Source organism: Phalacrocorax aristotelis, chromosome 13 (genome assembly GCF_949628215.1).
Source record: "Phalacrocorax aristotelis chromosome 13, bGulAri2.1, whole genome shotgun sequence".
NCBI lineage: Eukaryota > Metazoa > Chordata > Aves > Suliformes > Phalacrocoracidae > Phalacrocorax > Phalacrocorax aristotelis.
The window spans coordinates 6,891,596-6,918,981 of record NC_134288.1 but is presented as its reverse complement, the minus strand read 5'-3'; the positions used below and the strand labels follow the sequence as shown (position 1 = coordinate 6,918,981).

General features: G+C 54.4%; 1 protein-coding gene across 4 annotated transcripts in view; it reads right to left on the bottom strand.

Annotated features, from left to right (window-relative positions):
* Nucleotides 1-326: 326 nt before the first annotated feature.
* Nucleotides 327-27,386, bottom strand: part of PLCG1 (phospholipase C gamma 1) — a 50,542-nt gene continuing 23,482 nt past the window's right edge. Inside the window, exons 3-32 of one of the 4 annotated variants that reach the window (XM_075108817.1) lie at nt 26,317-26,410; nt 25,694-25,741; nt 20,664-20,748; nt 18,912-18,995; nt 18,558-18,580; nt 17,294-17,366; nt 16,144-16,245; nt 15,259-15,377; nt 14,347-14,432; nt 13,896-14,016; nt 13,286-13,454; nt 12,712-12,834; nt 11,706-11,807; nt 11,285-11,472; nt 10,767-10,967; nt 10,176-10,295; nt 9,682-9,862; nt 9,202-9,279; nt 8,636-8,739; nt 8,300-8,396; nt 8,103-8,175; nt 7,113-7,270; nt 6,464-6,560; nt 5,803-6,027; nt 4,868-5,016; nt 2,855-2,969; nt 2,505-2,666; nt 2,103-2,191; nt 1,334-1,521; nt 327-960 (exon numbers count right to left, since the gene is read on the bottom strand). In XM_075108817.1, coding sequence (XP_074964918.1) covers nt 918-960; nt 1,334-1,521; nt 2,103-2,191; nt 2,505-2,666; nt 2,855-2,969; nt 4,868-5,016; nt 5,803-6,027; nt 6,464-6,560; nt 7,113-7,270; nt 8,103-8,175; nt 8,300-8,396; nt 8,636-8,739; nt 9,202-9,279; nt 9,682-9,862; nt 10,176-10,295; nt 10,767-10,967; nt 11,285-11,472; nt 11,706-11,807; nt 12,712-12,834; nt 13,286-13,454; nt 13,896-14,016; nt 14,347-14,432; nt 15,259-15,377; nt 16,144-16,245; nt 17,294-17,366; nt 18,558-18,580; nt 18,912-18,995; nt 20,664-20,748; nt 25,694-25,741; nt 26,317-26,410 — 3,497 coding nt within the window. In that variant the 3' untranslated portion in view covers nt 327-917. The remainder of the gene's footprint in view (nt 961-1,333; nt 1,522-2,102; nt 2,192-2,504; nt 2,667-2,854; nt 2,970-4,867; nt 5,017-5,802; nt 6,028-6,463; nt 6,561-7,112; nt 7,271-8,102; nt 8,176-8,299; nt 8,397-8,635; nt 8,740-9,201; nt 9,280-9,681; nt 9,863-10,175; nt 10,296-10,766; nt 10,968-11,284; nt 11,473-11,705; nt 11,808-12,711; nt 12,835-13,285; nt 13,455-13,895; nt 14,017-14,346; nt 14,433-15,258; nt 15,378-16,143; nt 16,246-17,293; nt 17,367-18,557; nt 18,581-18,911; nt 18,996-20,663; nt 20,749-25,693; nt 25,742-26,316; nt 26,411-27,386) is intronic. The other 3 variants (XM_075108819.1, XM_075108818.1, XM_075108820.1) reach the window with 3 other exon arrangements.

The window sequence follows — 27,386 nt, the reverse complement described above, 5'->3', positions numbered from 1 at the left end:
AGGGAGATGTTTGCGTGTCCAGGAGCGGGGAATGCTCGGTCACAACCCTCACGTTGATCTTAAAAGCACAACAACTTACCTGCGGGGTGAGGCCATGAGTGCGAGTCACTGCTCGTCCCAGTCCAGTTCAGAAAAGCACAGTCAGCTGTAGCACATACCCTTGTTTTACCCATATTTTGAGTGATCAACATTAAACCTGGGGCTGCGCCTGGTTATTTTTCCCCCAGTAGCTGCAAGACTCCCTAAAGCCAGGAGGAAGGATAGAGCAGCGTAGCCCCTGCCCAGGCAAGGCCGCAAACTGTCAGACACCTGAGCCACCACACATGTAATACTGACACTTTTATTGTCGTTTAAAGCTAGAGCGGCCTTGTAAACATAGAGTTTCACTACTGGGCCCATAGGCAGTGGCTATACAGGTAGGTAGGTGCGATGCCGCCAGGACAGAGATATGTGCTGCCTTGGTCGCTTAAGTCCCCCCGCCCAGCCCGGCGCTCTGGGAATGGGTACAGCAAAGGATGCCTGCAAAGGGCCTCCGGCAGCTGCACGGGAGCGGGATCTCCAGGAATACAGGCAGAGCAGCGACGGCAGAGGGCTGGCTGGGGTTTTGTGGGTCTCTGTCCTTGCGATTATAGACAGTTTTGTGTCTCACCTCGGCGGCCGGCAGGCTGTATGGACCGTTGCGCTTCGTTAAGGGCTTGATGGTGAAGGTTGGTGGATGTTTGGGGTTAGTTAGGGGGTTTGGTTTGGTTTTCTTTCCAATTTTTTTTTTTTTAGTTCTCCACTGGAACACCCTTCAGCAGAGAAACTGGAAAAGCTGCCTGAAAGTAGGCCATAGCAGTGCCGTTTCCATAGAAACCAGTTCACAGCGTGCCGTGAGATTCACAAGCACTGGAGGTGCTTTCGCCTGCCGAGATGGGCTACAGCCGGTTGTCCCCGTTGACCCGGGTCCTCCGCAGTACCCTGCAGGGGGGCACAGAGAGGGGGGACACAGCTGAGGGTGACCAAGGGATGATTGAGGGCAATGCTCCAGTGTGAAAAGCTGCCCTGCAGGAGTAAAGCAGGGGCTCAGCACATCCCCCAAGCCAAGGGAAAGTGCCACTGGGTGCAGGGTGGCAGCTCCTTGTCCCACCCCCTACTCCCATGAACCCCAAAGCAGTGACTCCCCCAAGGACTGTCACAGCTTTCATGCTGAAATTTAGGGTTTCCACATGGCAAACAAGGCTGCAGCTCTGCTCTGGGTTAGTGGGAGGCTGTGTTTATCAGCCTGCAACAAGGACACTGAATGCTGGGGAGGGGTCTCATGCTGGGAAGAACTCAACGAGCACCGGCATACCTTCGCTCCCGGCTCTCGAAGTGGTCAGCTAGCTGCTCCTGCGACACACGGAAGTCCTCAAAGGGCTGCTGGTACCGCAAGTCAAAGGACCCCTCTCTGCCTCTGCTCGCCAGCAGCTGACTGGAAGCATCCCCTGCTCGTTCCCGTAGGGCTGAAGCACTGAAGAGATTTATTTCACCATTCTCCTGCTTTGATTGGAAGGAAAAAAAAAAATCTAGTAAAGGGCTTGGGATTTCAAAGTGTATGTCTCATAGTAAAAGCAGTCTGCTGCAGGGCTCACGGGGTCTCAGGGTTTGCAACGTGCAGCTGCTCTGTCTTTAACAAACATCACTGGCTCCATCCAACATCATTTTAAAGGAAGAAATAAAAGAAACAGCTGTCTCTGAGAGAGCTCTGCCCTCTGCTTATGCCAACGCAGACAGCCCTGGGCCAGCCGGGCTCCGTGATACTGAGCTATAACTTCCCCGGAGCGCAGACAGGGACTGGGACCGCGCAACTCTGCCTCTTTCAGCTTTTGCTGAAGGGATTTCCAGGCCAGCCAAATGCAGCCCAGGCAGGGCCCTGCCTGAATCACCCTGACGCGCTGCAGGAGGGTTCAACACTTGCCACCCTGCCAGCTGTGCATGCATCACTACAGTGCAGCGCTGAAAACTAGGCTGTCCTGCACACGGTCAGGCCAGGCAACACCGCGCTTCACTGCACCGACCCACCGGTGGTGCAGAGCCGTGCTGCTGCGGGGGCAAGCGGAGCAGGACTCTCATGTCCTTACCTTGCTAGGGAAAATGTCTATCTTGATAAGCAAGGAAGCCAGCTCCAGGTTCTCGCTGTAGTTGTTCTTCAGGGGTACAGCCCGGAAACCTATGGCAGAGAGAGCCCTTGGCATCACTCGAGGCACAGGCAATAACGTGTCGGTCCCCTGGCACAGAACTTGAGGTCATCTTCTCCACACCCCACCCCACCCCAGCTCTCCTCAAGTGGCAGTTGGCCCCAAAGGATGCTAGCAAATGGCTTCTTCCTTCCTTTACCTGGCTGGGGATGTGACCTGTCATGGGGATAGGAGGGACTGGCAGCATTCTCCCTTGAAACTCAGCATCTCCCCAGCTAACAATGCAGTTAGCAAACTGGTGAGGACTACCATGACACCCACTCCTTGCTTCCCCAAGCGCTTTACCCGTCTTCAAGCCTTTCACCAGGAAGGTGGCCTGAGCCAGGAAGTTCTCATCACTGAACATGTCCTCCTCATACACCACGAAGCGGAGGAAGGCAAAGTCGGGGTTGCTGACGTGAAAGTGGAACTGCTTCGGGGTCCAGACAGGGTTCAGGCCGTTGTCCGCTAGTCAGAAAACACCGCTGTCAATGGGCAGCCCCACCATGGCCACCGCTGCCCGCTGCGCTGATGCCAAGCTCACGGGCGGCACGGGAGCAGCCCCCGCCCCGGGGCCAGGCTTTGCTGCAATGCCCACGGCTCACGCCACAGTCAGGAGCAATGGTGCCTCCCTCTCCCTTCGCTAACCCACTCACCCACGATCTCGGTTTTCTGCTTAGCATTGTCGTACTCGGCACCGGACACCTCCACCTCCACAAAAGGACAAACGATTCCCCTTCCATTTTTGGGAAGGTGCCGCGCCCCCAAGACCTGGGCAGAGTGCAGGAGAGACTTGGTAAGAGATGGGAGCAAAGGAAAAAAACCCCCAAACCAAACTTTTTTTGCACACCAAGGTATTTTCTTTCCAAATAAATCATTCTGGCTCTGCTCACTGGGGAGAGAAGAGACACTGACAGCCAGCCCAGCCCAGGTTGCCTCTTGAAGAAAAACAGTTCCCACCCCTGGAAGCTACTGTGGTGTTACCGATCACCGATTTGATGTGCAAGCCATAAAAAAAAAGGCAGCTGAACTGCCCCAGGTTCCTGTCTGCTGCCTGCACAGCCAGGCCTGGGACCACAGCATCCCTTCTCCAGCCTGCCAAGGTGGAGCTGGGCTGTCAAGCCGAGACACCGTCCCTTGCCTGCAGAGACACCCCCTTCTTTGCCTAAACTTCTCTGCTGTCCTGCCTTGGCTTGAGGACAAAAAGGAACTGCTCTCTGCTGCTGCTCTGCCTCCTGTTCACAACACAGTCTGCGCGCAACTCAAATGACAACCTGCTTCCTTGCAGGAGAACGAAATCCCAGCTCCCTCTTGCCAGTGGCCATATGTCACTCCAGCGTGCTGTCAGCACGCTGCTGTTGCAGGGGAAGGACGTGCTGCCAACGCTGGATCATGTGCTTTGAGTCATGCTGGGCTCCAGACAGCTTCTCCATCCGTGAAAGCTGGCTTTGGTGGGGACATCGGGCAGTTTTGCCAGAGGACAAAGGGATCAGACCGTCTCTTAAAGGAGACAGTGACAGGGTACAACACGGTGACTCTTGACACCTGGTGGTTGCAGCTGCATTCCAAGATGCAGGAAGAGTTTGGAAAACAGACGATGCACAGAAATGGAGCCCGGGGATTTTAGGGAGACAGGGGATATGGGGTCAGTGGTGCAGATGGGACATGCTGAGGTGTCCTCGCTGAGAAAGGCTGTGGCCTACTTAGGTGGGACTACTCCGATACAGAAGTGGCCTCAGAGGAGCTGCAGTTTGTATGTTTGGTCAGAAACCTGGGAGCACCTAAAGGCAGGATCACCCCTGCCCCCTCCCCAAGGTCTGCTTGAGCTGAAGGGACTTGGAAAGGAGACTGCTGACCTATAGCTCGTCTCCGAGACCACTAGGGATGCCTGTACAGGCTGGTCCAAACATGAAAGCCATCTGGTTTGGCACAGCCACAGCCTTCCCATCCCTCCAGGAGCTTTGTCTGGCAAGCTGCCTCATACCCCTGCAGAGCCTCTGCTGTGCAGCTCCGTGAGCTGACAGACACAGGAATGGTTCAGCCCCAGTCCTGCCATCCAGGAAGGAAAAGATTCAATGAGCATCTGCAGTCCGTCCTCCGGTATCCCCCACCAGCAGCGCCCCCCCATCTCCTATCATCACAGGCAGTGAAACACAGAAACGGCCTGAAAAGTCTGCTCTGACCTCGAGCATCTTCCTGACAGGGACTACGAGCAAGGGGACATAGAAACATCGAGCCTCAAGCAACTGAGTGACAAGGAGGGGACAAGGCACAGCTCTTATATTATCCTGTTGGGAGCCATCATGTACTTGGGCAGTCCTGGAGAAGCTCTGGGGACAGGGATGCCACCTCCGTGGCTCATGGATGCCACCTGCCGGCACGGGGGCCCCAGGCAGGAGGGGTTCTGGGGGGAGCAGCCAGGGATGCTCCTGCTATTCCTCTCCAGGCACCCGGGGAGGTTGATGGCACTTCCCTCAGCAGCACCCATGGGTCTTCCCCTCTCCAAGTCTGTGCTGGGGGACAGCTCTTAGGCAGAGACTGAGAGATTTGGTGAGGAGCAGCTGCAGACAGAGGCCAGGAACCCAGAAAAACCATTGCATCACCCCAAGCTCGGTATAACTGCCCGGTCCTGACCCCGTCTTCCTCCCACGCTGGGAGGAGGAACTGACCTCAATGGAGATGGAGAGCGGCTCAACACCCCGCAGCGTGCTTTTGTCGAAGGGGTCAAAGATGTCATCCCGCATGTTGGTCGGCTGCAAGACGTACCCACACTGGCCACTGGACATGAACAAGGCCTGGTTCATCTGCATAGGCTTGTCTGGAGAGCACAGGCAGGAGATGGAGGGAGGAGACCCTGTGCCATTTCCCCAAGCCACCTGGATTATTGGTGCCTCCCCAATTGGTGCAAAGGGACCCTTGGCAATGCCTCGTGCAGCATGTGCTGGAGCCAGGGGGTGACTTTCTTATGCATGGTCTGCCCAACTACCCACTACAGCACGGGTAGTACTTTTCCTCCCTCTCCTTTTAGCTTTCCTTGTGCTGGCTCTAGCGTTTGCCAAAATGCCCCGCGAGATGCTTGAATTCACAGAAGGAATGAAAAAGCCAGCAAGGAAAAAGAGGCAGGTAGTCTTCTGGTGGGTTGGTGAGCTGAGTGGGCTCACAGCAGGGTTTGGCAGGAGCCAGGGAAAGGGCAAGGCTGGACTGCATGGCACGAGCAGGAGTGGAAGCTGGGGCAAGGTGAGCAGAGCAGCCAGCTGGACTCAGACCCTGCAACCAGCTGGTGTCCCAAGGCTGGGGCTGCACCATCCCCTTTGGTACCTCCCCTGCCTGTCACCAGGGACCTTGGGGGAACTCCCCGCTTTGTCTCCATCTCATCTTGTCCTCATGGCATCACAACCTCCTGGCTCAGCCCAGCTCCCTGGGTCAATCCAGCCCTCTGTGGGAACCACACACCTGGACATGAACACCAGGTCTTGCTCCCTGCAGAGCCCCTCCTAGACCCGCCATTTGCCAGGACCAGGTTAGCAGGGCTGCAGGCAGGTGGCTAGGAGGAGGCTCAGGGTACCCCAAGAGCCTGCCCACCTTCCCTGCCTGCTGCCCTCACCTGGGGTCTGGAAGTTGAGTGCTACCAGCTGACTGCCGCAGATCCACATGGGCAGGGGGTCGTAGTTGGAGGAGTCAAGGCGCTGGCCCTTGGGGTAGATGCGGGAGAGCTGCAGGCGGTTGTACTGCAGGAATTTCTTGCCTTTGATCTTGTTGACATACTTTTCTGCCTTAGTCTCGGGGAAGGAGGACATATCTCGGTAACAGGCCCTCTCTGTGCCGATCTCTGGGAGGAAACAGCGCAGCATAAGCCAGGAGCACATTCCCTTTCCAGACACTTCAACCACCCCAGGCCCCTTCAACACAGTCCTCTCCTCCCCTGGCTGAGCCACCACCAGGTTGTGCAGACCCTGTTCTGCCCTGGTGGGTATTTCCTGGGTGAAAGCATCAAAACCATTCTTGGTGATCAGGCATGATGCTCCCCAGCCCCACTGGGCAGCTGCTCTGGATAGTGACAGATCCCAGCAACAGAGGGATGGGGAAGGTAACTTCCACCCTCTGGAGAAGGAGATTTCCAGACCTCCAATTTAAACTGGTTCCAACTTGCTTCAGACACCTGCCCTCTGCTGAGATCTAGCCAAAGCAGCACCTCAGGTCACAACATGGGGTCTGTAATGCCATTGTGATTGCCTGCGGTGAACACCAGACCAGCAGATGCTCACTCTCTTCGTCGAAGGGCACAGGTCGGCAATAGATAACCAGCTCTGAAAGCTCCAGGGCAATCTTCTTCCTCCTCTCCATCATCTTCCCTTCGGAGAGCTGCCAAGACAGGGAGACAGAGGTGTCGGAGTCAGAAGGGAGCAGAGGTGCTGGATAACCCAGCTCACCAACTGCCGTCAGTGGCAGCACTGGCCTGGTGTGGCTGCTCCTGCCCACACTGTGGGAACCACCAGCAGGTCTGCATGGGGTCACCACAGAAGCAGGCATGGCAAGGGCCCTTGGTGGGTCCTACCTCCCGCCTGGAGCAGGATTGGCACTGGTACCAGCACAGGGAAGCTGTGGACTTGTAGCTGAGCCTTGCAACCCTCCATGGATGGAGATCCCCCACCTCCCGAGGCTGCAGCACCCTCCCCATGGACTAATCTTCCCCGACGTCCAGCCTGAACCTCTCAAGCCACAATGCGTGGCCACCACCCCTTGCTCAGTTGTCAAAGATGACTCTGGCTTTAGCATCCTTGTAACTGCTCTGCCAGTTGTTGCAGGCTGCTCTCTCACCACCCTCCCCACCAGCCTCCACCTGCTCCTCGGCTCCTGGAAAATCCAGCACCTGGCAAGGAGGTGTCTCCTCTGCCAAGGGCATTCCAGGCTCACCCGTGCGTCAGCCGTCTGGGCTGCCTCCCGGATCTTCTTCACCCAGTCCAGTAAGTCCTCGTGCGTGTCAGCTGCCACGTCAAGGGACAAGCGCGATACTGAGGCCATGCTAATGGAGAAGACGAAGAGGCGGTTGTTCTTCCCCTCAGGGCGGATGGCTGTGTGGGGAGAGGGAACAGAGAGCAAGGTCACAAGCAGATGCTGAGCAGAGTCCTTCACACTGCAGAGGGGACAGACACTCAGGGACTCTCATGGCTGCCCCAGGACTCTTCAGCTAAGAAGAGAAGCTCCCATTTCTGGTCATTGGAGGCAACAAATGGAGTCCAGGAAGCAATAGATGAGGATGCAGAGTGTATCCTGAGGGGGCTGAGAAGCCTTATGGGGCCTTTGTAGTGCCCTCTTCTTCCCATTCCTGCACTTCCCTCCCATTTCTGCATCTTCCTCACCTGGTGCCCTGAACTGCCCAGGTGGTAACAGCCACCTGGAGTACAAGGTCCTCTGGGCTCTGGGGAGCAGAGGGACAGCAGGGAGCTGCAGGCTGGACCCAGCTTGGCCAGCGCCCGGGAGCCCCGGAGCCTGCGGCAGCCTGGCAGGGCAGCTGGACCACACGTACGCGAGGGAGGACAAATCCTTACAGAAAAGAAGGGGCCTACAAAATGGTCTGAGCTCCCTTGCTCGCAGGGTGGCTGCTCCCTGAGAGCAGGTTCAGTGTGTGCAGGAGCAGCTCCTCGGCAGGACCCCGGGTGCTCCTCGCCTGTACTCAGGCTGCAGGGACACGCCTGAGCCCCAAACCCAGAGGCACCCTCTGTGCCGGCACTCAGCAGAGTACACCACTGCACAGCAGGCACGCACCATTGACTGATGTTCACTTGCAGCAGGCACGGGGGTGCCTAGAGACAGAGACCAAAGCCCTTTGGCCCAGAAGACCCTCAAACATCACGCGACAGGGCTGTAACACCCCTCAGTCCTCTATCCCTCCCTGCCACTCACCGATCTGGCAGGAGGGCACATCCAAGACACCTCCGAGCAGGTCTCCCAGGGGGCTGTTCTCATCCAGCTGCTGCTGGGAACGAAGCACAGGCGGAATGGTGTTGGGCATGGCACTGGGCAGGGTGGCCGAGCATGGGGGCTGCGCACATGCGCTCCTCCCCACAGCCCTCCTTGCTCCGGCTCAGTCACAAGCTCACCTCCCGCTCTGGCTCCAGGCTACTGGGACCAGTAATTTCCTCTACGTAGTTGGAAGGGAACCACAGCTGCTTCTTGCCACCATAATCTCCTCTCCACCTGGAAGAGAGGGAAGGGGCAGCATCAGCACCTGCCACAGGATCCCAGAGCATCCTGTCTGGGGGTCACGGGGGACAGGCAGCTCCTCCATCACCTGCTTTTAGGGTTTGTGGGGCTGTGCAGCTTGTGGGCAATCCCCAAACAGACCCACCCCTTGAAGGGACACACCTTTGTATGGATGGTGACACCAAGGTTTGACTGTACCCCTAAGGAAAAAAGGAGGCTCAGAACCAACTCACCAGCCTCCTTCCTGTTTCTCCACATTCTGGATGATGGCGTTTTTGGTGAAGGTGAGCTCATCCTCCCGCTGTGCCTTGTAGTCAAACAGGGCTTTGACGGCGCACTGCAATGAGGAAGGGTCCCATGAGGCTGGGCAGTAGACGGACACACAGACAACAAGCCCACGAGATGAGAGATCACCTCCCACCACAGATGTGTTTGTTGGGGGTGCTGTGAGGCATGTTGTGTGCAGGCAGCATCCAATCCTGCTGCCAGAGGCTGCCAGATCCTATTGACCCTTGCAGAACAGATCAAGGCTCCCACTTATGCCAAACCAGAGGTCACAGGTCTGGTATGGCCCCGCACAGGCACTTTCCTTTGGGCCAGAGCCACTAATGGGTTTAGTTTGGAGAGTTCAGAACAAGAAGCAGCCCAGCCTGGGAACCTGCAGGCTCAGCCTAGAGTGTGTCTTCCTGCATAGTCTAGAAATGAGTATGCAAAATAATACAGCTCTTGGAAAATAAAGAGACACTTGCCAAACCCTCAGGCCCTGCAGGTTGTTTCATGTCAAGGAGTGTGAGAGTACCTTGAAGGTGGGCATGGGGTTGGCTTCCACGTAGAACCCGGGATGGCGTCCCTCGTAAAGGGCTCCATAGTCTGGCTCCTGTCAAAGCAAAGGGCCAGAGGTTACAACAGTGGCTCTGCAGAACAAGTCCACTACCTTGGGAAAGGTAGGGAGAATGCCCCAGGGAAGGCACAACACCAGATATGATGGCAGGACGGGGGCTGGACCGTTCCTGTGTCAGCTCACGGAGCTGCACAGCCAGATATGATGTTGCACACAGCAAACAGATGCCCAGCCCGCACTCCCTGCTGACCTGGGTCAGAGGGCCAGCAATAAATCTCACTCAAGCCAGTAAGTGTTTCCAACAGGGCATGAAGCCCCAAGAGATGTGGGCTGTGAAGCGCAGAGGTGGGTCACACAACACCACTTCAAGGCACCAGCTCAAAATGGACCTGTCCATCATCCTTTGGCTTAGCTCTTCCAACGGCTGCCCACACTCACCGCTGTCCCTATCTTCTCCAGTGTCTCCTCATTGATGGGGTACCTCAGCTTCATCTTGCGGTACAGTGGGTGCTTTTCATAGTAGCTGATCAAGTCCACCAGGCTCTCAAACTCAGAGTTGCCAAGCAGCACTGTCTGGCCCTCCTGCTGCACTCGGCAGTGTTTGATCTTCCCTTCCGCCCTGGCGGGTGGAAAGACAGAGAGAAGCCACTTGGTGCCTGGCAAGAGAGGGTCTCTGCCAAAATAAAGACACGCAAGCAAAAGGTGCCCCCGGGCTGGCTGCTGATCACAGCCATCTCCCATCAGAAGGTGGGAGAAGGAGCAGGGTCCTAAAGGCTCTCATGGGGCTGTTAAGACTTATCCCAGGCTATCCAGGAGAGAGAAAAGCTCTGGGAGGGCTCACATCAGGCTCTCATCCCCTCTCCTGCTCTTTCGCACACTGCAGCATCCCAGCTCCACCTCCTGCGCCCACCACCCTTCTCCCAAAGACGTACCGGAAGGAGATGGCGTAGGAGCTGGGCTCGCTCCTCTTGCGCACTAGGAAGGCTCCGTCTCGTGGCACCCTCATCAGCATGTGCTCAGCTTGGGCCCGGGTGAGGTTGGCGTGGTACCATCTTTCAGAAAAGACATGTCACTGTGCATGGGTCTCCACACACCCGGCTTATCCCACACCACTGCCATGCTGTACTGCTTCCCCTCCAGCCCACAAAAGACTGCCCTGAATCCTCAAAAGGAGGACAGGGAGCAGAGATCATCATGTATGTAACACTGCAGCAGGGCTGTCTTCTCCCTCCTGTGGGACAGAACGCAACAGAGCCATTTGGTAAATGCAGCGTGGGCGAGGGCATCCCAACCAAGCCCAGTACCTCCTTCCTTTGGACTGAGCTTCCAAGGTAACCAGCTCCATCCACAACGAAGCTGGCCAGCCTGGCTGCTGTGACACAGAGAGCTCCATGGGGATCAAGTGGGGACCAGAGAGCCCCAGCAAGGAAGAAAGGAAGGAGTGCAGCAAGACCTGGGAGGGTTTTCCAGGGGGTCCCCACTGCCCCTTGGACATGACCTACCCTCCCCAAACATGCACTCACTCTTTGCTCTCATGGGCATTGGTCTGCGGCACTGGCTCCGTCAGCCTCATCTCAAATTCGTTGCACCTCAGGGGCACCTCCTGGTAGTGGGTGATGAGGTCGTAGAGGCTGTCGAACACCAGGTTGTCTGTCAGGAAGAACTTGGGGCTGCCGGCATCCTGCCGCGAGTGGATCCGGCAGTGCTGCACCTTCCCGTTGCGCCTGTGGAAGTGGGAGGGGGTAAACCAGTGTCATCTGTGGAGATTTTGCATCTGCCTCAGGCACAGCTCCAGCCTGGACATGACATTCCTGCCCCACAGGAGACCCATTGCACAAGGGTCCCAAAGGACTTGACCCTTCCACACTGGGACAGAGAGTTGACATGATGCTGGGGCACAGAAAAAGGGGAGAAACCTGCTCATGGACCACTGGAGAATGGGACCCCACCACTGAAGATGGAGTTAAGATGAAGAAGATGGGGTCAAGATGAAGACTACCCCAGAAGTGACACCGAGCAGCAGGGTGCCTGTGGCCCTCACCAGAAGGAGAGGGTGTAGTCTCCAACAAAGGTCTCGCTCTCTCTGACGAGGAAGGAACCGTCGGGGGCTCCCGTCTCGATGCAGTACTCCGTCAGCAGCCGCTCCGCGATGTGGCGCCCGTCGCGTCCCGCTCCCAGCTTGCCGTGAAACCACTTCTCTGTGGAGTGAAGCTCGGTGCTGTTGCTCACCTGGCAGGGGGAAAACCCACCACCTTGTGTTACTGAGGGCAGGCTCGTGGTGCTGGAGTCTGCTCTGCTCAGGGGTCTTCCAACCAAGACTAGGGAGTTTCTGAAGCAGCTCCCACCCTTCCCACCACAGGATCTTCCCTTGAAGTCAGCTGGCAGTGGAGATGCGCAGCCCCTTGGGCAGTCAAGTCCTTTCTCTAGGGGAACAACTCACTGTCACATAAGGGAGCCCTCACCTCCTTTTGTTCTTCCTCATCCTCATTTCCTTGGTCACTGGTTGTCTCCCCAGAGTAATAGATCTTGCTGCTGGTCAGGACAAAGTAATGTGGGTTCCACTCCTGCAAGGAAACAAACTCTGGGCAAAGAGACCCCCTGAGGAAGCACCAAGCTGGCCCACCACCCATCCGTGGGATATTCCCTTCTTGATCAGCACAAGCAGTGAGGGGTGATCGGGTTTGTGAAAGACAAGTCACCGACAACACTGATTTCAGTGAGTTACAGGAGCTTCCAAGACATCTCCCTGGTCTGAAGCATGGGTTTATCAGTAGCAAAAAAACGGCATGTGATACACCTTACCTACAAACGTGCTGCAGATCACGCTGCAGGCACCCCGGCACATATTAAAAGGAGATGACCAAATGAAGAGCAAATCAATGCAAAAAGAAAACATCTGGCATGGATTCAGCACGGCGGATATCAGAGATTGAGCACATTGGAGATGGTTATGCAGCTTTACTATTGCACTTCCCTATTTTCCAAAAACCTGTTTTGTTGCCTGACAGATCCCCAGCAAAGCAAAGCAGCTGAACAAGTGGACTGTGTATGGGTAAACGCACACAGTAAAATGAATGCTTTACAAAGCAGAATGCTCATTTAGGTGTGTTAAGAGTGTAGGCACTTGGTAGGAGGCAGGCAGGTCTAGAAATGCAGGCCATCGCTAGGACTTACTGCAGCAACAGATAACAGGCTATACGGATTACTCAAGAGCAGCTGCAGTGCATCAGCCCAGAGCTCCCTCTAGCTCAGCCTTCTGCCTCTAACAAGGGCCAAAGGAGATTCCTAGGGAAGAGCACAGGAGAGAGCCAGCATAAAAACTCCCCCAGCCTTCAGAGACTCCTGAGACACAGGACAGACCAACAGCCTCTTAGATCATTCGCACCACACAGTGCTTTACAGAGTTACCACGTCATTTGCAGAGCCCACAGAGCAGGGCCAGGCTGAGAGTGGCAGAGAGAAACGTACGTGATTGATGGGGTCTTCCAGGTAGAGGATCCCGTTCTTGATGGAGTTGCTGATGTCATTCTCTGAATACATTACGGACGTGGGTAACTCCTCGTAAGCACTGCCCTCTGCCAGCTTCTTGTGCTGTGGGATGAGAGAGCGGGTCAGGCACCTTGAGGGGAGCAGGCACCCAAGAAGCAGCATGGATTTCCTGGTGAACAGCCCTAAAGTTCCAGGTCTGCTGCAGTGGGTTCCTCCGGACTAAAAGGACCAAGGTAAGACCCATGCCACAGAGATCATCATACGGCACTAAAGTCCCACCCTTTCTTCCCAGAGGTGATTCCTGCAGCAGAAATACCAACATCCCTCAAGCTCTCACAACAGGCAGCACCCAGCTGCTGAGCTCATTTCCCAGCAGCTCCTCTAAAGCGAGAGCGCTCTTTGTCTCCAATGTTTTTAGCATTAGGTGCCCACTTCCAACCCTGCACTGCAACCAACCCCTTCCAGAGCTAAGCAGCCACCCTCGGTCCCCCACCCTCACCCCATCTGTCCCCATTCTCTCCACTTAGGAGCCTTGCTGGGGAAGCGAGTTCACCTTGATGAGAATCTTCCTCTTGAGCTGGTTTGGAGAGGGAAGGCCATCAGCAGAAATATCTACTGGTTTGGTCAAGAGCATGTCCCCAAACACCTTCTTGAAATTCTGAGCCATGTTCCTCTGCTGAGCAATGCTGCAGTGGTCTTCAATGGACAGAATGACAGGGAAGCTGGGAGGAGGAAAAAAGCCATCAGTGCCAGTGTGATGTCTGGATGGAACCAACACCTTCTGAGCTCCGTTTCAAAACCTGGCCTCTGTGCCCTTAAAGAGCAGTTTGCATCAACAGCAATCTGTGCTGTCTTGAGCATTCAGTGTAACCACCCTACAGCAACGTGTCCCCAGTGCTGCTGGCAATGCACAGAGTGGAGAAGGACTGGAAAACTACTGGGATTTACACCCAAGGTCTTCCCTCCCACAGCTTTTTTCTGGGTGAAATCTCCCCTTGACTAGGAGACACAACATGCTTTCTTCCCACTGAATCCCAGGCGCACAGTCTTGTGTGGGGTCTCTGGATAAAGCCGGGCTTCACTTTGCTACAGCCTTGGCTCTACCCTCTCTTTGCCTCCCTGACAGCTCTGCTAGCTGAAGTCCAGGTCCCTGCTGTACTCACTCAGAGGTGACAAAGGCATGCTCCTTGATAGTGACCAAGACGTCAGAGAACTTGATTTTGGTGGTTAAGGTGTGTCCATGGTAGATCACCGGCATGCCATCAGGACCATCCCAGCAATCCACTGAAAGAGATCCATGGGAGAAACTTAGCCCAAAGGCTGGAATATAGGCAGGGCATGGACATGAGACGGACTGAACTAAGCGCTGCCAGGAACCGCACTGGATGGTAATGAAGAAGTGAGGTGAAAGTCCAGATCTTTCTGAGGGACCAGAAGCTTGGGCACGTACCACCCAGTCCCACGAAACAAATGACCTCAGTCCTCTCAGCATATCATGGTGACAATGCTGCCACCAGCATGTCAACCTTGAGCCCTGCCTTCCACACAAAGCCCTCCCTGACCACGGCAAGCTATCGCGGTGACGGAGACAGAAATGCCGCTCCAGGTACTCACGTTCGATACAGCGGCATCCCATGCGCAAGCAGCGGGCGTACGCCTCCAGCGAGGACTCGCTCGAGAACTGATCCCCCGTCAGGTACCTTTCACGTGAGAGAACACATCAGCAAAGCAACATGCTCACCACGGGCATGGATGTCTGCTGGGGCATTGCAGGCCTGCCTCTGAGATGTAAAGAATGGTGACAGCAACTTTCCCCCAGACCTGCCATCCTCCCCACGTGAGGGGTTCAACTCTGCCCCTACTGCAAGGGGCTGCAAGCAGTGCTCTAAGGTCCAGCCTTGCTGCTGGCTCTTGAGATAAGCCGCAAAGAGCAATATCAGCATTGGTGCCACAAAGAGCCCCCTCCACCCGCCAGAAGCAGCCTGAGAGCAGAGTCAGACCAGCTCTTCTAGGCAGACAGGAGCTCACTGCCTGCCCTCCAGGCCATCAGCTGGCTTAGGCTCTTGGTCCTTTAAATTTGGGCTAAGGTGCTGCCACTGCATCCCATGAATGGGGAGCACAGACAAAGCCTGTCTGCAAAGAAAGCAGTTCCTGCAAGATTCTTCTAGCAGCAGAGAAGGAAAATGGCCAATTTCAGCCTGCTGGGTTTTTATCACATCTGTGCTTAGAGGCTGTGGAAGATGATGTTACTAATGGTAAGAAATCACCAGCGTGACAGCCCGGGACATGAAAGCACAGTCTGTGCAGATGTGTGCTGCACTGACACCACCAGAGCAAAACACTGATGGTTAAATGATGGAGGGAGGACTGGGGCACCGAGAGGAAGGTCTGTGATGTACTGACCCTGGTTGGAAAAGTCTACCTGACCCATCACTGGGACTGGGCAGAATAGGAGAATCCCACCCTGGCACAGGGGGAGAGGATCTGCGAGCAGACGGGTGGAGAGAGCCATCGCTTAGTCCTTACGTGTTGTGGGAGGAGGAGATCCAGTAATGGGAGAGGGGGTTGTTCATGTTCTCCAGACACACCATGTCCAGCTGCGAGTTCCAGATGCTGTTCTCTTTGGAAAACAGGAAGGTGAGAAACTGCTCAGGAAGAAACAGAAGCGTGTTAATGATGCAGAGGAACCGGGTGCTGCGGTTTAGCTTCACACACATCTCACCCTCCATGTCAGCAGCTTCTGAGCCGGTAGCTATTTTCTAAGCTCAGCACAGACTGACCAGAGGCAATAAAGACCACACACAAGCTACCTGACCCAGCACGCTTGAGTAACCACAGCGTAGGCATTGCCACCTCTCCTCTGAGCAATGCCAGATATCTGTGTACAAATCCTTTGACCCAGCTGGAGACAAATGAATTGCTCTGCGTTTTATTTTGCAGCTCCCATGGCAGGCAACAGCTCACTAAGGCCATGTGAGTCAAGGGACCTTTGCGTGGGAGTCAGTCCAGACTGCCAGTGACATGGTTATCTCCAGTTGTTTTTATCTTTTAGTTTTCAGCTCTTCTTGCTTTGAAAAGATCCTTATGTGCCCCAAAGGGGCATTAAACCAAATGCAGCCTCCTTCCTTTTCTAAATGAACTGCCTGATGAGCATTCCCAGCTGCACACATTCAGCACAAGAAGAGAGCCAAGCAGTCATTCCCGTCGCCAACCAGCTCTTGTGCCACATGGTGACCCACCACGTTCATCTCATATAGCAATGCAGCTTACAGGAGCTGTGATCCTTTCAGCACCGCCGCCCCGCAGTGAAGGCACCGACAGTAGAGCTGTCACACCGCAGCACCCATTGCACTGGGGTTGGCACACCCTACTCCACCCACGCCATACACACTAGTGTTCAAGGTGTCTTACTTCATCCAGGGAGAAATAAGGCTCATCAATCTCCCTCAAAGGGTCTCTCAGAAAGTTGAACATGAATTCCTGTACCTGAAGGATATCTGCAGCCCAGAGCTCCTGCAAACCCCAAGAGAGACATAAAGAAGAAACCATTTCAGAAAGTATTACTCAAAACCATGTGCAGCTCATCCAACTAGCAACTTTAACCATTAAGGAGGCAGTTTTTAATGCAAGACCATCTCTGCCAGGAATTCAACCGTCAGCACAAATGCCGGATAGCACACAACTGCAGAAATCCGCCCTCTTTCTAAGTGGTCTTCATTTTCTCAATGCCATGCATTTTTCTCTCCAATAGCTCCTTTGCACACATCTGCCATCCCTCTTCCTTCGGCAGCAGAAGCCAACCCTGCTTCCTTTTGCTTGCCTCTCTCCCTGGGTGTCTTTCATTAGGCCATCAAAACAGGCACGTCTCGTTGCTGGTTAACTCTGCTTGCTGCAGACTATGGGCAGAGAGATGGTGGTGGGAGACGGGGAGGACAGTGCAGAGCAGGAGGCCCCATGCTGTCACACGAGGCATGGGAGTGCTTTCATGAGCCACCCCTGTCCTCTTAGAGAAGGAGACCAGCAACGAGACAGGAGCCTGGCAAGAGTAGAAATAAAGGGTCTGCACAGCCACAAATACGCTGGTTGTGCCTGTGTGCACAACATGCACATGTCTGAGCATGCATGCTGTGCTTGCTGCATGACCTAAGATTGCTTTTAAATGGAAATCAAATCCCTTGGCTGCTCCCAGGAGCTGCTGAGAACTCCTGAGCAGACTGCATGGACCATGACACTTTGGCTGCTGCAGACCTGCGGGACCAGCTGAGGTCACAGGGACTGGGTAAACTTCCACTGACTCGTTCCTCCCTCCTGGGACCTCCACTCCTCTCAGCCCTTCTGCTCGTTGTCCCTTTTCTGACCAGGATGCTTGGCTGAGGCCAGATTTACCCTCACCAGTGCTTTTCCTGCATCCTGCTCCAGGAAGGATGCGCTCAGGTTGTGGCCATGCCAGGCAGAGCACCCCACGACCAAATCATCCCAGCTCCATGGCAAGGAGTACTGGATCCCTAGCAATACCAGTGCCTACCCCCTCATCCCTCCCCTGGGCCTGTGTCGAGCTCACCCTCTGGTACTCCAGCAAGAACTTCTGCAACTCCATCAGTGACACCCTGAAGTGCTCAGACCTTTCTCCACCCCTGAAAAGCAGAGAGAGAAGCTTCAGTCACTTAGGCACCACATCATGACCGACTGTTACCAGCATCATGTGAGATGCCATCCGCAACCACCGTGGTGTGTGTAAGCAAGATGTACCCCGAGCAAGCAGCGCTGCAAGAGCAGAGCAGGATGAGCAGAGAGAGCGAGGAGGGCATGAGAGGAAACACACAGCAGCTGAGAATATATGGCCATATCTCAGAGCCAGGGACTGCTCCAGGAGCAGTCCAGGATTCACACTGCCAAGGGTACCACAGTGTGCAACTCTGGTGAAGGGCAGCAAAAAGCATCCGACTGACTCATTTGTACAAAAAAAAATAGAGGTCTGCTTGTCCAAGAGTGAAAAGAAAGAACTAAATAGGTGCAGGGCAGTCAAGGGGTGGTTGTAGAGAGGACAGAGCTACAGGTATCCAGAGGACATGGACTCAAGGAGGCAGGGCAAGGAATGAAGGAGGGAATCCTTCGTAGCTTATTATCTCAAAAGACTCGTCCATGAACATACCAAGCTGCAATGGGCAGCAAAGGGCCATGCTGGGGACTAACACCAAAAAACCTGAAATGACTGGGCAGTGCTGGGTGCCCTGGGCAGAGGGATGAACCAAGATGGTCTGCTGAGGTCCCTGCCAACTCTCTTTTTTTATGGCTATCAGAAAAAAAGAGAGGAGACCACGGGGAATTACCTGAACAAGCTTACAAGTCTTTCACTCCAGTTTCCGTGTCTAAATTCAAGCTCTTTTTATCACGGCTGAGATGCGCACAGGGCAGGGAAGGGCACAGTTAGCAACGGCACCACGGGCACTGCCTGGAGAGGAGCTAGAGGGGACTGCACTGCACGCAGCCTGCACAGTCCCTGGCTTTGTGACCAACCACGAGGACAACCTCTGGGAGGTGGCTCAAGGACCGATTATTTCACATAAACCAGCTGACTGTTTTTGGAGGCGGCTGACCTGAGCTGGATCTTAGTGGGATGTCTGGGTGGAAGAGAGCCCTTACTGACTCGACCTGAAGTGTCTGCAGCAAAGATGCATATCCAGAGTGCAAAAACGCAAGCAGCGCGGTGGCAAGCAAGAGGTGTGCAGCATTCCTCCTCCCCAGCACACTGCTGCAGGCACCAAAGCATGTTATGGAGCAAAAGAAAACAGCCCTTTCCCCAGCAAGTACAGAGAATTATCCACCTTTCTAGGAACGGGATATCCATCTGCAAAAGAAGCACAAGCATTAGGTTTGCACTGAATCTCACTGACGTATGTGAAAGCACAAATTGATCAGGACGGTAACGGGGATAGCAAACCAGCACTGCGCAGCTCTGCTTTCCTACAGCTCACACGTCACCTCCCCCATCCCCAGCAGCCCCAGGCTAACCAGCCTAAAGCAATAACTTCTTCATTCCCTATCATCCCTGGCCCAGAGGTAGGAGACAAGAACCATTAGCTGAGGGCAGCAGGGTTAAAAAGGCAATTAAAAGGGAATGCCCAGTAACAAATACGGTTTTCCCTCCCCCTCCCGGCCCTGGAGAATGCAGCACTTACCATTTTCTGGGCACTGAACATCAGGCTGCGGTAGAGTTGTGCAAACTGCCCGTACGTGATATCCCCATTCCTCTGCTCCACGTCCTGTGGCAAAAACAAAACCACACAGGTTTTACAGGGGCCACGGACAACCCTGCATAGCCCAAGGAGTGTCTCCTCCCACGAGGATTCCTGGGGGAAAAGGGGGAGGAAAAGGCCAAAGCCTGGCCAGACTTTGCCTCCTACCTCTGCGCATCTCTGCTGGGGCCAGTGGGACCCCGCAGTGCCCACGACACAGGCACAGCCTAAACCAAGTTACGTGATTGCCCAAGCTCATCCACATAGAGGCAACACAGCGCCGATAAAAGGGTTACTGCTTACTTGAATAGTTACAAAACAATCATTTATTTTTTTTGTTTGTGAGCATCTGAAGCGTCTGGAAACTAAGACCCAATGTGCATGCTCCCCTTTGGCCTTGGAGTTTAGTGCTGGTGGATGATGGGATGTCATCCAGAGAGACCTAGACAAGCTGGAGACGTGGGCCTGTGAGAATCTCATGAGGTTCAACAAGGCCAAGTGCAAGGTGCTGCACCTGGGTCAGGGCAACGCCTGGTACCATCAATACAGGCTGGGGGATGAAGGGATGGAGAGCAGCCCTGCGGAGAAGGACTTGGGGGTGCTGGTGGATGAAAAGCTGGACATGAGCCGGCAATGTGCGCTTGCAGCCCGGAAGGCCAACCGTATTCTGGGTTGCATCAAAATCAGCGTGGGCAGCAGGGCGAGGGAGGGGATCCTGCCCCTCTGCTCTGCTCTGGTGAGAGCCCCCCCTGCAGCGCTGCGTCCAGCGCTGGGGTCCTCAGCACGGGACAGACACGGACCTGTTGGAGCAGGGCCAGAGGGGGCACAGAAATGATCCGAGGGATGGAGCACCTTGCGACAAGAACAGGCTGAGGAAGTTGGAGTTGTTCAGCCTGGAGAAAAGGCGGCTGCGGGGAGACCTTATTGCAGCCTGCCGGTGCTTAAAGGGGAACTACAGGAAGGGTGGGGGCAGCCTCTTTAGCAAGGCCTGCTGTGACAGGACAAGGCGTGATGGTTTTAAACTAAAGGAGGGTAGATTTAGACTGGATATAAGGAAAAAAGTCTTTTACTGGGAGGGTGGTGAAACACTGGAACTGGTTGCCCAGAGAGGTGGTAGATGTCCCATACCTGGAAACGTTCAAGGCCAGGTTGGTTGGGGCTCTGAGCACCCTGATCCAGTTGAAATTGTCCCTGCTCACTGCAGGGGAGTTGGACTAGATGGCCTCTAAATGTCCCTTCCAACCCAAACCATTCTGTGATTCTATGAAATGGCTGGTCATCATGAGATGACCCTTCATTCCTGGGTCTGCAGTGATGGTGGCAGAGCTGGCTGGCTGTCACTCGGCGGCGGTGGGTTGCAGGACCAACTGGCTTCACTGCCTGTCCTCCTGCACTCCACCCCACCAGGGCAAAGCCCTAGACCAGAGCCAGGAGCAATGTGGGGAGCGGGGGAGGCAGGGTGGGGCAAAGAGAGGGCGCTGGCCAGAAACAGGCCAGGGTGCGTCATCCAGTGGGAGCTGGCACCTCTTCAGTCACCGCCGTGGGTGGGGGCCCTCCCGGGAAAGGCTGGGAGCCTCTGCAACATGCAAACGTGCCGTGGGAGTTTAACTACCACCAGGTTTTGCTCAAAGGCAGGCAACAAGCTGTTGAATGTCCCCAGCGCGCATGAGGAGTGTGATGGGGTCACACACTCACCGCAAGTCTCTCCCGCAGGAACCTCATGTTGGGGACCCGATAGTTGACCTGAGACAGCATGTTCTTCAGATCCTTGGCGGAGATCCTGGCTCAGCAGAGGAAAGAGGAGAAACATGTTCAGCAGCTCTAGGACAGAGGGGTCTCTCCCTGGGACGAGGACAGGTACTGAGCAGCTGTGCCCCAAGCAGCATCAGCTGTGACACCAAGGATGGATGTGCGACCCCAGAAGGATGGGTTGGGACCAAAGGCAGAAGAGAATGTTTTCCACCCCAACAAACTCTGCATCTATGCTGCACATGGGGAGCAGAGAGAGGTGCTTGCATCCCAATGGGAACTGCAAACACTGCTCCTGCAAGCTCCTAACACTGCAGGGCGAGTCCCAGCACTCTCATCCCACTCGAGCTGATGCTGCAACAGGCGCATATTGCATACTGCTTTACAGGAACAACCGGGGAAAAGCATTTTTTCAAGTATCTGTGCCCCAACAAGGATGCTGGGTGACCAAATCCCTTCCAAAACCCACTCCCTGGCCTGTGGAGGGAGCTGGAGGAGGGCAGGCTTTGCAAGTGGTTTGTACCCTGCTAATTTTATCCTAAAGAGAGGAAAAAGCCATTTTCAATGTCTAGCCACAGGCACAGCACTGCCACATCGTGCCCAGCTGCGCTCCCCCAGCCACTGCCACACACACTGCTGGCATGGGGCAGCCAGCACGGCTGTGCTCCCCGCGAGGCCCTTTGCACTAAACGTGCCAGTTCCTGGACTGGAAAGGGCTCTGGTGCCAACCCTGAGTGGGATCCTGCTCCCAGGCGGGCAGAGACAGGCGGCAAGAAGCCCTGAGCCGTCCCTGCCTGCTCCAACGTTGTTCCCCACTGGGGCAACAGCCCTGCAATGAGAAAAAACAGGGATGTCTCCCATCTGCCAGATTTAAGAAGCTGAGAGGTCTGCATGCAATCATTTTCTGGCAGCTCCTGCCTTAAAAGCAAGTCCTCCGAGTATGTCCCAGCAATAAGAGACGCTGCTTTTGCCCCCTGCTGAGCGAGTGGGAGCCCAGGACCCTACAGGATGCTCCCCGATCCTGCAAAGCATAGGGCAGGTCTGACCCTGGGACCGTTCACAGCTTTGGGGTGCAAATATTAATATGCCACAGAAGACGTCCTGTGCAGGGGGCACGCTGTTATCTGCAGTGACACAGAGGGGCAGTGTGAACCGTGCCTCTTTTACGCTTTCCGCTGGAAATGGAGTGATCTCAAACAACACAGAAAGGAGGGATGGAGGGAGCCCCAAGGAGAGGGAGAAACCGGCTGGTGTCAGGCGCTGCAGAGATGAGGGCCTCCACAGCCAGTGGGACACAGAGAGCCCTTGTTTCTGGACTCAGAGCTGCGGGGAGCTGGACGCACGTATGGCCAGAAGAGGACCTGGCCCGGCTCCCGTGCCGTGCCCAAGGCCAGCACCCGGCTGGCCAAGGGCTGTGCAGGCAGCATTCTGCCACTTGCAGGCAGGACAGGAAGAAAAGAAAAGGGAAAAAAAAAAAAAAAAAAAAAAAAAGAGCTGGGAAATGGCACCAGCCTCCCCTTCCCTCCCAGCTGTATGAGCTACACAGCCAACAACACGCTCTCAGCCTGAGCGGCAGCTTTGGTATCTCCCCCCTGCACCTCCAACTCCCCTGGCAGAAGTTACCCCTGGGGCTCAGGGTGAGCTTTTTGGGGAGGGGAGCCTGCCCTTTCCCTTCTCCAGCGCACCCATGGCCGTGTGCAGGGTACTGTGCAAACCCCAGGGCAGGGGGGTCCCAGCAACGAGGTCCTGGGTGACAGGAAAATGAGGTGATGTGGTGGGGGGAGCGAGCCAGGAGTGCAAGGGTGGCTCATGAGAGATGCCCTCATGTGTCAAGGACCACAGCATCCAGCAGCTCTCATGGGACCCCCAAGGGGACACCTGGCGTCCCCAGAGTCACCCAGCAGCAATCCTGCCTTGCTGAGAAGCTGAGACTGCAAAAAAGCTCTTGGAAAAAGAACAGGAGGGGCTGCAGCAGCAGAACCAGCAACAGGCAACAGGGTGGAGACCCGCTGGAGCCAGTGCCCAGCTCTGGTGATGCTGGGCTGTTTTGCAGGGAGGTGTTGGACCACGGCCCTGCTCCAAAGCTGTGACCAGCATTTCCCTCTCTGCTTTGGTAGGAGGATGGGGTATGGAAGGATTTTATTTACTGTGTGTTATTAATAATGTTGAAGTGTCAGAGACCTTGGATAAACAGCTTGGTAATATTTTGAGACAAACTAATTTCTTGTACGGAAGTTTTTTAAGGTTTCATGACAAACAGGCCAAAGAACAGATCCAGCCCTCTCACAGGGGGTGAAAACATTCCCCACCCCGGCCTCCAGTTCTGTAACTCTGCTCTCAGCCACAGGCAGCTCTCCTAGCCAGAGGTGAAACAGTCTCCTCCGCAGCAGTTAGGGGAAAAAAACCCCAGCATCCTGTTATCCTCCTCTTTCCACCTAACCTCCTTGGAAAAACAAATACCCAAAGGCCCAGCAGCCAGTGAAAACAGCCAACATCTGCCGGCGTGCTGGAAGGTATGCACAGGCACCCAGCCGGGAGAAGGCGGAAAGAAAAGGGCTCCGGCGCAGGAGGCTGGGACGCGGGGCGAGCATGGGGTACACGAACACCAGGAATGATTTCTTCAGCTGCCAAAACTGTTCTGGAAAGGACCGAGAATGGTCTGCAAGAGAAGTGTTTTTAAAAAAAACAAAACTCACTGTTCCCTTTTCAAACCCATTTCCAGGCTAAGAAGCAAAAGCAAAGAGCCCAGCGACACCAAAGTTAATGCTGAAAAGCCTCATAAGGGCAAAGATTTCATCCAAGAGATGTATATGTCCCATAACTACTGCCTCTACTTTGCAGAAAATACACGGATGCTTGTAAAATGGGGAGACCCAAAAGTCTTTCTGCATTCCCCCTCTATTGCTGTTTTGATCCTTTTGCTGCCTGAGCTGGAGCAGCACCTCTTCTAATTAAGCGCTTTGAGTTGAAATGTCTCCCCTTGGTTGACAGATAAGGAATAGATTGTATTTTGCTGCCTTAATTCTAAATCATAGAACCATAGAATTGTTCAGGTTGGAAAGACCTTTAAGATCATCGAGTCCAACCTAGCACTGCCAAGTCCACTAGTAAATGCTAACAGAAGATGATATTAGGGAAAACAAGAGAGGTGCAACAGGCTGGCTTTCAGCTCTGCTGGCCATGCCTCAGGCAGACAAATCTATATATGCAATCTTTTTGTCCTGTTGGGATGCTATTTCATCAGTTTTACTGTATAATTGGATGAGAAAAAGGACCAATTTTTTCCATTTCTTCCGCATTCAAGCTCCAAAACTCCCATGCAGCCTCCCTTGCACCTGTGTCAGTGCTCTCCATTGCTGAATTAAGAAATATTACACCCGGTCATCACTGAAAAACAGTACACTGCATATAAAACCCAAGCCTGGATTTGAAAGGTGTGTGGCATATGCAGAGCAGCTGCAACAGATCAATGGCGCCTCTCCTTCCCTTTCTGCCTCTGCAAGGGTTTATCCCTCCTCCGCAAAATCCCCATGCACCCAACGGTGCTCTCACCACGCCACAATATAAATCATTGCAAAGGCAAAAATGTCCAGTGCAGCCAGATTTCCCCAACGAAACACACTCCTGCTCTGCTCCAAGAGAGACAGGTTGAATTTAACCCCCAGCTGCCCAAGAGCTGCCCAGTGGGGCTGTCTGCCTGTCCTGGCTGTCAGGAGGCAGCTTGCTGCAGCTGGGAGAGAGACACAGCAGTGGGGACCAAAATGGGATGAGGGGACCCCGCTCGATTCTCCAGATGAGTACAGAGCAGTGATTTTCCCCTGCTGACCAAGCTGTCTGGCCACAGTCACCCACGGCTCCCGAGCAGCATGCCTCTGGCACTAACAGCCAGGTTTGCTGGGTGAGTTTCTTGGCAGGATTTTGCTGCAAGGATGAGGAGGACTCCAGGGCTCAGGGTGAAGCATGGAAGTCGATAGCAGTGTGAGATCAATACTGCTGGCAGAGACCAAGCGGAGGATGCTCTGGAGCCCAGAGATCTGCCTGGTGAACTGCAACGAGCCCTGCCTGGGCACCCGGGCACATAAGGGGAGCAGCTGGGGTCTGGGCGCTCCACCGCAGCCAGAGGGCATGAGCTGTTGTGCAAGTGACGTCTCCAGCACTTTCCTCCCTGGAGCAGGACCGGAGCAATCCCCCAATGCCAGGGGAGCACAATAATGTGGAAATCAGTGATGAAATGGGCTCAGTTAGCCCCACTGGGAAAAAAACACGTCCCAGGGATGAAAGGAAGCAAATAACAGCACCTCAGGAAGAGGAGATGGCAGCGGCGTGTGGCTGGGGAAAGCAGGTGATGGCAGCAGCATCACTGCCTCCTTGACAGGGAAACGTCCCTTCCCTTATCTCCTTGTGACCCGATTCCCTTCCCTAATCTCCTCATGATAGGTTCAAGCGAGACGTTTCACTTGCTAGGACATCACTAAGCATTCACCCAAGAACCCCACAAGTAGTGGCCCTGCTGCAGCCCATCAGCCTCGAAGCAGGATGATCCATGGCCTCACAGACATCATGGAAGGAGAACAGAACAAACAGGGTGGCGAATAACAAACAGATCCCAGTTCAGCCCTGACAGGGCGGCCAGAGCTGTCTGTTGGCACTTTGGTGTCTGCTTCCACAGGTGATGCCAGCTGGGGGGAAGGTGTTTCACAGCTATGGGCTCTCAAGGTGTTACTGGGTCTAAAAGGCTGGGAAATACGTCAGGAAAACAATACAACTTTTTTAGACTTTTTTAATCCAGTGAAAATCAGCCAGGGAAGTAATGGGACTTGGATTAAGGTTCCTTGGAAATGAAAATTAAAAACCTAAAGAACCCAACAAAAAATCCAAAGCAAAGACTGGGGTTTCAAGTCAAAGCTAAAATCTTCTGGCTCAAACTTTTCTGTGAATGTGCACATCTGGCAAGTGAGTGTTTTCTCTCTTCTTACCTGTCTTCCCGGTTGCGATCCAGTGAGTAGAACTGCTTCCGTAGCCACCTAAATGGAAAGGCACAAACACACACACGCTCAGCCCCAGCTCCTCAACAACAAGCCCGTTTGGTTTGCTGCTGTCTCTGGAAGATGCTCAACGCCACACCATCCACTCCCACAGCTCTTCTTCCCACCAGAGAACTTGTCTCTGCTCCCCTTCCAGAGGCAGCCTACCCTATTTTCATGCAGGCAACCTGCCCCCCTTTAAAACTGTCTCTGCCTGAAAGGGAGTCCACAGAAAGAAAAAAAAAATTAAAACAAAAACCCAAAACCAAAGTTATTCTCTTCTACGTGCCTCTGCACTGAATTGCTACAGATAATACAGGCTGTGCACACATAAAAACATCTGTTTCGTGGTAAAGCGCCTTCTCCCTGCATGCATGTGAGATCAAACTCCAGCCATAGACGACGTAGCACAGCAGATCGACAGGATGAAGCCTCTCAAGGGCAGAGGCAGGAGTGCCAGGTCAGTGCAGCTCAGAGAGGGAATGAGATGTTGTCACTGTGCTCGCCTTTTTCTTTCAAAAAAGGACAGAAATGGGGGGGGGGGGAAAAGTGCAGGACAAGGACAAGTTCCTCACCTTTCAATCTGCAGGGGGGTGGCAGCCCTTAGAGTGTCTGCCACCAGCCAGTTGAGCCCCTTAATCCACATATTGACCTCGTCCTCGGAAGTGGCTGTGGAAAGCGCACAGGAGAAATGGGAGAAATGGATGTAGAAGCTGATCGATGGCCCAAACCTCTTGGGAATATCCCCCAGCATCTTATAACCCCTGTTCCTTCCTTCCTTCATTCCCTTTCTGATAACAGCTCCCTCCCGTGCAGATGCTCTGGCCGGCTCCTCTCCCTGCTGAGCTCCTGTTCCCCTCCTGTAGGATGTACGTGGCTGGCTGGATCCCTGGCCCCTGCACGCCACGCTCTCTCCTGCCTTCAGTTCCCGAGAGCTGGGGCGTTATCTTTGTCCCCAGGCAGTAATGCTCTGGCTGGCCTGGGTGACAGGCACCTGCTTGGCGATGTGTGCCAGCTCCGCCGTAACTTGCCCATCAGCAGCTCCACCCTTTCTGAGGGCAGAAGCGCTGCCTCTGTCCCAGTGTCCCACAGCACTAGCCAGCAGGCAGATTTGCCATGGATGTTAAGGAGTCAGCACGACTGCCTCCACCAGTGCTCGCCTACGTGGGTTTAGACAAGACGCAAGACTTCGTACTGTTAGCAGAAAAAGATATCGTCTGTCAGCAGAACTGCAGCCAGCGGTTACGAGCCTGTCCTCCATCTGAACAGGAGGAGACTCAACAGCATAAACTTCCCCTCTTTCAATAGCAAAACATAAGCCTGGGCACTCCAAGTCCAGCTTAAGTCAACAGACAAGGTGTTGAGGAAAGCTGAGACCAACACCTCAGACGTACCAAGGCTTTGTGAGTTACCGTTTGCTACTGGCAACGTCTTCTCACTCCGAATTGCAAAGCAGGAGTGAGATTTTACTGCTTCATGCGTGGGGCTGGTTACCACAATGCAGCTGATGAATGCCAACATGCCAAGCTGAGATAAAACACTTGATTTCAGGCACACATTTAAACCAGAGGCTTTGGTTCACCCATCTTTTGGGTTTACCGGGCAAATTAACTGACTTAGCTAGGGGTCGAATGTGTACCCTTCA